General features: G+C 53.3%; 4 protein-coding genes across 4 annotated transcripts; 1 reads left to right on the forward strand and 3 right to left on the reverse strand.

The window, feature by feature from the left end:
- Positions 1-166: 166 nt before the first annotated feature.
- On the reverse strand, positions 167-1,359 carry PHYSODRAFT_536109 (hypothetical protein; the record flags this gene model as incomplete). Its single annotated transcript, XM_009541681.1, has 6 exons — positions 167-376; positions 449-805; positions 871-945; positions 1,028-1,082; positions 1,168-1,199; positions 1,321-1,359. 6 exons carry the CDS (start codon positions 1,357-1,359, stop codon positions 167-169), a joined length of 768 nt encoding a protein of 255 aa, XP_009539976.1.
- Positions 1,360-2,536: 1,177 nt separating this feature from the next.
- Positions 2,537-3,031, forward strand: PHYSODRAFT_536074 (hypothetical protein; the record flags this gene model as incomplete). Its single annotated transcript, XM_009541682.1, has 1 exon — positions 2,537-3,031. A coding segment is annotated over one exon (495 nt), but the record flags the coding sequence as incomplete, so codon positions are not given.
- A 903-nt stretch (positions 3,032-3,934) lies between these two features.
- On the reverse strand, positions 3,935-4,225 carry PHYSODRAFT_536084 (hypothetical protein; the record flags this gene model as incomplete). The annotated part of the gene is made up of 1 exon (XM_009541683.1): positions 3,935-4,225. The coding sequence occupies one exon, from the start codon at positions 4,223-4,225 to the stop codon at positions 3,935-3,937; it is 291 nt and encodes a 96-aa protein (XP_009539978.1).
- Positions 4,226-7,715: 3,490 nt separating this feature from the next.
- PHYSODRAFT_405766 (hypothetical protein) lies at positions 7,716-7,964 on the reverse strand (the record flags this gene model as incomplete). Its single annotated transcript, XM_009541684.1, has 1 exon — positions 7,716-7,964. A coding segment is annotated over one exon (249 nt), but the record flags the coding sequence as incomplete, so codon positions are not given.
- Positions 7,965-9,039: the final 1,075 nt, after the last annotated feature.

Genomic DNA, 9,039 nt, shown 5'->3' on the forward strand with positions numbered 1-9,039 from the left:
CGACGCTAACTAACTAGCACGCGACACTCGACGCGCGTCAAGCAATGGGCTCTACGCCAAGGACAGACGATGAGGGATAAGAGCTGGCATCGCGAGTCGTCGGAAGCTTCATCCATTGCACCTATCGCCGGCCCAGCAGCGCTCCAGCGCGGCCACCGGCACCACATCACTCGCGTTCTGACCCTAAGGCGTGCCTATTATTTCGACGCCGAGAGCTGTCGTCGAGCGAAGCCTTCTCGGCCTTTTTCAGTTGGCGCTGCTCCCTCTTGCTGAGCGTCTTGCCGGCCGCTGTGGATAGCTGTAACTGTTCGCCGAGAGTGCCTGCCAGTTGGTCGACCTCGCCGTCGACTATGCTTGGAACGACGCGCTGCTCCGGCTGGTGCTCTTTGCCTGCAGCTCCTGGCCCTGGGGAAGCTTGCGTCTGCCACCGCTGCGAGCCAAAATCCACCGCCAAACGCATTGGTAACCGCAGTCGCGACTGCGAAAATTCACCCAGGAAACGCACAAACTCACGCACCTTGGCCAGGTCCTCGGGGCGGAAGCCCTCGCAGTTGAGCTCGATTGAAACGGGCAGACTATCGGGATCGATCGGGTCACGCAGCGAACGCACGCTGTCGTAGTGGTCCTCACCGTGGTAGGCGACGTGCGCGATTCGCGTGGGCTTGAGGCGGTCGCACTCAATCAACATGATCCGCGCGCTGGGCTGGTCTTGGTGCACCACCACGTAGACCTGGAAGAGGCGGGCGGCAGCGTACAGCTCCTGGTTGCCGCCCCACGTGCCGTCTTCGCACATGCGCTCGCAGTACTACAAGACGAGCTCAGATCAGTCTCCGTAAGTAGGGATGCCATAGCTGGCAGGGCTCACCGTACCTTGTCAAACTTCTCCTCGTCTTCCATGAACGGTTCGAAGTCGTCGCGATGCTGCTCCAAGTAGTCCACGATTTTCTGTAAGAAGAAGAAGACAACGAGCGACGTGAGCTTTCCCCCGCATCTTCCACCCGACATACGACAAGATTGACCCACGCACCCCACGAACATCCTTGTGTCGGTGCTGGTCTCCATAGAGCTGGTCGGCTAGAGCACTGCGCCACGAAGCGACGAGCAGTACCATCTACAGTCCGTGAGTTGCCTCATTCAGAGCAATACCACATAACTGTACGGACGTACCGGAAGAGGCAATTGCCGTCAGCCTCCACCTCCTGCAGCAGAGTCACAACCATACACGTACACACAAACGCCATGCCATGCTGGACTCGTCAGCTCCCGAATCTTGGAGCCTTGGGCTCCAGTGCAACAAGCAACAGTGGGTTACCGTCCTACGTGCAGTTTGCAGCCAACGTCGGCCAGCTGCCGCCTCATGAGCTTGATGGCGTCGTCGTCCCGGACGTAGGACGAGCCCTTCTTCCTCTTGTTGTTGGCCTTGATCTTCCCCCGCTGGGCCTTGGCAGCGACGACATCCAGCTTCTTGCCCGTAGCCGCTTCAAAAACGACTTTCTGCCCGCAACAATTCACACACACAACCATCAGCGACTCATGCGCAGTATGCATTAACCACAACGCAGTCCCGAGGTCTCGCACCGGAGCCTTCTTGGCCAGCGTCTTGACGGCCTTGCGCCCCATGTTTAATTGATCCCGTGCCAGTCTCTGTCCCACAATAAGTTGTTTCAGAAGCACCACCGACTGTACCAAATACGACACCGAACCTGACTGCCGCCCCCGAATGGCTCGTTCGCCAGTCATTATCAACAGTCACACAAGTCGAAGATGGTCGAGACCCGGAGGACGTCGCGCCGCCTGCAGGCCAAGGCCGCGGCCGCCGGCGCGAGCCCGTCGCCGTCGCCGTCGCCCATGAACTCGCCCGCCGGACGCAGCCCCAGCACGCGCAAGTCCAGACGCACGCCGTCGCCGCGCGGCCGCGCCAAGAAGGCGCAGGAGACGGCGCAGGAGATCCCGCTCGAGCCCTCGGACGAGGACGACAGCGCCGTGCAGCAGCAGCAGCAGGAGGAGGAGGGGAAGGAAGAGCAGGAGGTGATCGTCATCGGATCGGAGACGGAGTCGGAGGAGCAGGAAGTGGAGAAGAAGCAGGAGCAGGAGCAGGAGAAGCCTACGGAGGAGGAGAAGGAGGAGGCACGCTCAGTGGAGGAGGATGTTATTGTCATGGAGAAGGAGCAGTCCACGCAGGAGCAGGAGACTGAGGAAGAGGAGGAGATTATGCTGCTGGACGATGATGAGGAGGAAGAAGAGAAGGAGGAGGAGAAGACCGAGGAAGACGATGAGGACGACGACGACGAAGACGTGGATCAATACGTACGCCCTGCCACCTTGCAATTTGAGGTTGTTTTGTGGCTCTAGCTGACGTTGTGTTTTTGCTTTGTTGCAGGCGTTCCTGGCTGCGTCGGGCTTGAACTTGTCCACGAAGTCGAACATTGCGTCCTCCACCGCTGCGTCATCAACGCCTGCTGCCTCAAAGCCATCTGCGACTGCCGCGTTGAAGCGGCGGCTCGTGCCGAACCAACTGGACAGCGGTGCATCGCAGTACCAGGAGTACTTCAACTTTGAGGGCTCGAGGCGCTTGTCGGCCGCGACGCTGCGTGCTGATGCGCGTGCTGCGGAGGAGGCCAAGGTGCTGGCGGCTGGCCAGAAGGCGATCGCGCACTCGGAGCGACAGCGCACCGAGTCACAACACAAGAAGTCGGCGGGTCGCAGGTGGTTCAACTTCGAGTCGGACGAGATGACGGACGACGCGCGCCGGGACTTCCAGCTGCTGCGCATGCGTAACTACCTGGACCCGAAGAAGTTCTACAAGAGCTCGGACCACTCGCGCGCGCTGCCCAAGCACTTCCAGATGGGCGTGGTGGTCGAGGGCGCGCACGAGTTCCACTCGGCGCGTCTCACCAAGAAGCAGCGCCGCAAAACCTTCACGGACGAGATCATGGCGGACGAGGCCGTGGTGCAGTACACCCACCGCGTGGCCTGCAACATCCAGGCCGCGCGCGCCAACACGGGCCGCAAGAAGAGACGACGCAACTAGACTAAGCGTGAAAGTGGCTCCGCGACCGAGCAATATAGATTTTCGTGCATTCCTGAACGCCTTCGACTCTTGTTCGTCGTTGCCGTGTCTGTCTGCAGGCAGTTGAGATTGCGAACAAGCAGCGGCGGTGATTGTTCGTGGCCCGTTGCCTCGTCGTGAGGAAGCTTACGAACAAGAGGCCGCAGTGCTCTCCATCACAACTCGAGCGACACCCAAGCCATTGCCATTGCCACTGCCGCTGCAACGCCGTCGTCGCTAGCGTCACTCGAGCAACTCGCTACGCGCGACTCGTCGTGGTGCTTGGGGCCATCCCACCGGTGGCTGGTCAAGTCAAGTTGAAAAAGCTGTGGAGAATCGCGACCAACTGTAGCAGCAGCCAACGCAACGCGCCCAGTAGATACATTACCAAGCTGTCGAGCTCGATCGCGGCGAGCGTGGGCCGACCCCGAGCGCCGGCGCCTCATAGTTCGACTGCTTTTCGGCGGTGCGACTGGAGCGCTGACGCTGGTGCTTCTCCACGAGACGCTCAAGGGAACGTGCAGCACTCCGTGGGAAGCTGTACGCTTAGTCGAGCGTTTGGCTGCCGTCGTGGCCTCAACGATCGTCGGGTTCGTGGCACGCGGGTGCAAGCCCAGATCCAAGAAGTGGACGCTGCGCTTCGAGGACTCGAAATGTATACCCCGGGAAATTTTTTCCGTATGCAAAGTCGCATGGATCATGAATTATGGATGGTTACTTCAACGAGGCGAGCATTCCCTCCCGGTCAAGCTTCGATTTTGTTTTAGCATTTCTAGATCGTTGTCCAGAATGTTCTCGTATCCTAAGTGCTGCTTTGTCCTGAAATGCACCACTTTTCACACGTGAAAGAAGATAGTCGCAGACTCTCTCTCCGCATCCGAGCTACTACTTTCCGGCCGCCTTCTTGGCCGCCTCGATGTATCGTTTCACATCGATATCCGGTCTGTTGATGATCTTGTTAATACTCGCAACGGGGGCTTTCCATACCCCACCGTTCCCGTTCCCCCTGCCGCTCTGGACAACTTGTTGGCCTGCAAACCGAAGGGATCTTTTGGCCGCAGAATCAGGAGATACCTTCGACAAGAGCGGAGAGTCGTCAGGATTCGAGGGCTCTGCGACGACGGTGCTGCAAGCTAAAGCCGCAAAGCCAAGAGCAACGTAGAATAGACTGCGCATGACTGTGGAGGAGAGGGAGTCCGCTGGAAAGAAGGGTCTTGTGGTCTTGAAAGACAAACGTGGAATGACTGCCGACCATCGTAGGATAGTTGACGATGCCCCGCACTGTACTGTATCGTCAGACAAAAACTGAAGACTTGTCACAATGTTGACTCTGTGCAGCATCAACTCCCCAGCAGAAAATAGTATCACAGGTGGGTGTTCATAGCCGCGGCGCCAACTGGGTGCGAGTACGTGCCAAAATCCGCGCGGTATTTGCGGAGGCGGGCCCAGCGCCGAGCTCACCAGCAAGCCGTGCATTACACTCTTCACCCGCATGCACTCTCCAGGACATCGTATCTTCATATCGCGAGCATAAGGAATCACGGGGGTGCCGAAGGCGTCTCTAAGGCGTCTCTAATCCTCGATTACTTCTTGCAACATCCAGGAAGAAGTCAAAAGATTTGCTGTCGTCTAGGACATGTTAGGCCAACACATAACATTGTTAGCATGAGATGAGGCCCTCCATTTGGGTAAACAGATGACAGTAGGTAATGCCCCAAAAAGGGCAACACGCGAACCCAAAAGGGCCGACCCACGCCTCCATTCGAGGCTCGAACAAACCAAACCAAACCAAACCAAACCAAACCAAACCAAACCAAACCAAACCAAACCAAATGGTTTGGTTCGAACGTTTCATAAAAGAATACCGATTTCGAACCTGAAACTCTCGGTATACTGGTTCCTTGAAACCAATTAAACCATCGTGGCGCGGACGAACCGTACGTTTTAGTTTGAAAATGGCGCCCGACACCGTAGAACCAAGTAGCCGCAACGAACCTTGGTTCAAACGGTTACTTGGTTTTGCTCATTCTGCGAACCATTTGGTTTGGTTTGGTTTGGTTTGGTTTGGTTTGTTCGAGGCGTGGGCTGACTCACATTTGCTGTTTACGGGTAAACTGCGAGTTGACCCAATTTCTTTGTTGAGAGTCACTGCGCCCCTGGCCCAATAGCAAGTTGAGGGTCAACTGCATAACTGACCTACGTTCCCCGCTCTGGGTTATCTATAGCAAATTCCGATGAAAAAGGGTGATTTATAATGTGATGCCTTGTTGTGGTAAGAACGCAGCCGCACTCGATTCCGCGTGAACTGCACGATCGGGTGATCCTGCTAAAATGGCAAAAAAATAAATAAACTAGAGCTCTGCGTAGGCTGGGATAGCTTGGTAGTTCGCATTAGTACTTCACCATAAATCACGCCGCGAATAGAGTAAGGTATCTAGCGGGTCACATTGCCAGAGTGTCAGAGCTATACGTTCAAGTACGGGGACTGCTGGCACATGAAAAATGGTAGGGCTAACAAAACACAATAGAAGTTTGGTAGTTGACTATGGCAAATGAGCAGATAATCAGCGGGCACGTAACGCCAGTACGAGTACTGCATTCCTCCTGCACCGCCCGATACTTACGTATCTTATATCTCCATCGAAGGGTTATTGTTTGACCTGTTTAGTTAGCTGACAAGAAAGACACAAAAACAAAAAAGCGTTCTCAGGAATTCGGTAATTCTAACATGCAGCACAGCTACCACCTTCTCAATTAACAGTACCGGTAAACGTGCGAGAACTGCTTCTAGGAATAGCGATATTTTTTGCTACGTTGGGTCTACAGCTACGGCATCTAACCTTGGTTTGCAAGTGGAGGTATGAAAAGAAATATAGATCGACTGTGGTTTGATCAATACTGCAAGTAAAACCTCACGCACGCAGCAGGTTATCGTCATTATTCTTGTGCGTCTTGATGAAGGTCTTGGAGCGACTTGTCTCCCGAACGAGTCTAGTTTTTGAAAGCTTTGTACCAGGGTAGGTAGGGCCTGTAAAACAACAAACAAAGTACCATGTTCAACACCATTCTCTCTCCTCAAGAGACAACAAGCTCCTACCTTCACGGCTGTTCCGTCCACAGCAAGCAACACAGCGCTGACAAAATAGATTTCACAACAAACTTTCGAATGAGCGGCGTCGCCTGCTGCTCCGTTGACACAGTCTTACGACGTTATTATAATAATGGTACCACAAAATATACTTTTCGCCCCAGCTATCACTGATAGATAGCCTATCAGCAGTACTACCGGTATTGGTCGCAGTCAACGTGATGACTGCGACAATGAATCTTGCGGATAACGCAAAGTAAGATTATAGTACCCCGTGCGTAACGGAATCCTGATGATCAGGCAGAAATCAAGTGAACTATAACGACAAACTAGATGCCCATTTAACGACAACTTTAATGACGGCAACTGCAGCTCCACTGGTTAGCAGGAGCCGCAGCATTAGGAGTAACTCGTGTCCCTACTTGCGCCGTTCCGTGCCAACTGCGCCACCGACTTGATCGCTGCGGTAGCCTATACATTTTGATCCGATCTTACTGCCGAGGTTTGGCCAGGTAAAGTTGGATGAAATGCAGTCTAATATATCATCTAGCTATCGTGGCTATTCAATACTTTATCTATCGAATCAGACTAAGCATATTTCTTTCAGCGTATTTAGCTTTTATTTTTGCTTTAAATTGATTTAACCGCGTACCGCTCAGCTCGTTGCGCTTTACAGCAATGTTATGATTGTAGCACCACCCTATTTTCAATGTTGAGAGACGTTGTTTTCATTGATTAATTGCGCATTATTGTGGGGTGTGCCTCCGGCCCGAAGAAGCTCTGAAATTTCAGGTTTTCAAAAAAAAATTGGTGAGGCAAAAGAGGAAAGGGATGCACGTTAGGTTGAAATGTTCTTCTCCTCGACACTTCAGCAATTTCAGCGTTCTTATCCAATTTTTCAATCGCTGCAAGATCCACGCTCAGCTTCTCCACGAAATTCGGGTTCCTCTCCATGACCTTGTCCAGCTTGATCACAATGGACATACTATCCTCTTCACAGCACTTCTCAGAGTGGAAACACGCCGGATTACACAATTCAACATGCAGACAGTTTACCTGCTCCTGGGGGCGCTTGTTGTCAGCGCCAATGCCGCTATTGTCGCTCAGGAATAAGCTACACAAGCAACTACCACGTACTCACAGTGCTAACGAAGATAGAGAGCTACCAACTAACGAAACGAGAAGGAGGAGAACATGTTCGCACCCTCAGCTGTCGCAAATTGCGACTCGCAATCCTCAGAGGTCTCCTCGGGAAAATCACTGGTACCGTCATGAGCTGAAATGGACTCATCGTACGGCATCCCTCCGCTGGGCACTTTTGAGATGATGAGGTATATTGGACAACTTCTCCTAACGAGGATTGAGTCCTAGCAACCCTACTTCCGTGGTTTAACACTCGGCCGCTTCCTCTCCACTATTCCCTTGTAGGTGTTGATCTATTAGTGCCTCTGTTGCATCTGTGTGCGTGTTAGCCCACTCAAGCATACATCGCGACACTAGTGTGTCGATATGTGGGAATCTTGCCTGAATTGCCTCTGTTTCGAGGTCGTGCGTCAGCTCTTCCTCCGTTACTGTCAAGGCCAGGGTGCGCGCTGCAGCGTTCCCCGACTTGCTCAAGAGTGTCCATGACGCGACTCGCACTCTGTCCGCGGTACGTCTGCACTTAAGAAACCACATTTGTAGTCGTCTTGCTTTTGGTGGCGCTCGAGTTTTAAGTACTCGCAGGATCAGCTCGTTGTCCCCAGCGACATGGATGCCTCTGAGTCCACGTGTGTCTGCAGCGCTGAGCAGATGATAAAGGGCGACAAAAGCAGCAATATTGTGAGTGCATGATGGCGATGGGAGTGAGAAACTTGTTCCCCACAGGCTCCCACTTAGTACGCCATGACGGGCAAGTACTGCTCCGGCACGCGCCCCTGCACGTGGAATTCCTTTGTATCCATGAAAGAAGCCCACCACATCATTTTGTAGTGCCACCGCGTGCACGGGGCACTACGACGCTTCTTTGAGCAGTTCACCGTGAATGTATGTCGAGACTTACCACTCCGCATACGTGTCCGGCGTCAGTGGCGTGTCCAGAGCGACTTGTCCGCTGGACAGTCTGCCTCCCCGTCAACCACTGCGGCGGGTAAAAAACTGCGGCAATTTGCACAGTGTCGCTGGCGGTCACACATTTATTCTCGTAGCTACTGCATTTATATTTGCGCTTGTCCGCACCATTGACGTGTATTTCAATGCGTGAGATCACGGGCTGCTCCTGACCAACACCACCACTGATCAGCCGCACCGGTAGCTACGGCACGTTCAGTGTCGTATCTGATAGCCAGCCGGTTAGTACGCAGTGTTGGACTTACGGATCGAGTGTTATAACTAGTTAGTTAGTACGGTAGGGACCTGCTGCATTTGTATTAATCGCGTGTAGCGGCATCTCCATGTTGCAGGTAGATTGGACTAAGCCTGTTGCTTGGTTTAGTGGTCAATGAGAGAACAATGAGTGCTTTTATAGCTGAAGTCATACATTATCTATCAAATGACTCTGCACGATTGATGTTTACAGTAATGTGCGACTAATATCCTTACATACATTATATACAGCTGTCAGTCAAGAACACAACTAACATTGATTTAAGTTAACTTTCGACAGGATCCTGGCGCTATTGGCTGGTTTCGCAACGAGCGCGACTACGTGATTGGCTAGTGAGGTCAGATCTAGCCAATCAGTGATTGAAGTTACCATTTGAATTCGGGCGCGAACATAACTCCTTCCCTCCTCCAAGCACAACGGAATCTGCCACAACACCAGCGCCCTACCCATCCACCCACCTCATGAGCTCCTCCTCCAAGACTAGAACTCGCCTCACCCAGCAGCAGAAGCTGCTTCTGATCAAGAAGGCTGAGAGCT

This window comes from Phytophthora sojae (assembly GCF_000149755.1).
Source record: "Phytophthora sojae unplaced genomic scaffold PHYSOscaffold_28, whole genome shotgun sequence".
In the NCBI taxonomy this organism is placed as follows: Eukaryota; Oomycota; class Peronosporomycetes; order Peronosporales; family Peronosporaceae; genus Phytophthora; species Phytophthora sojae.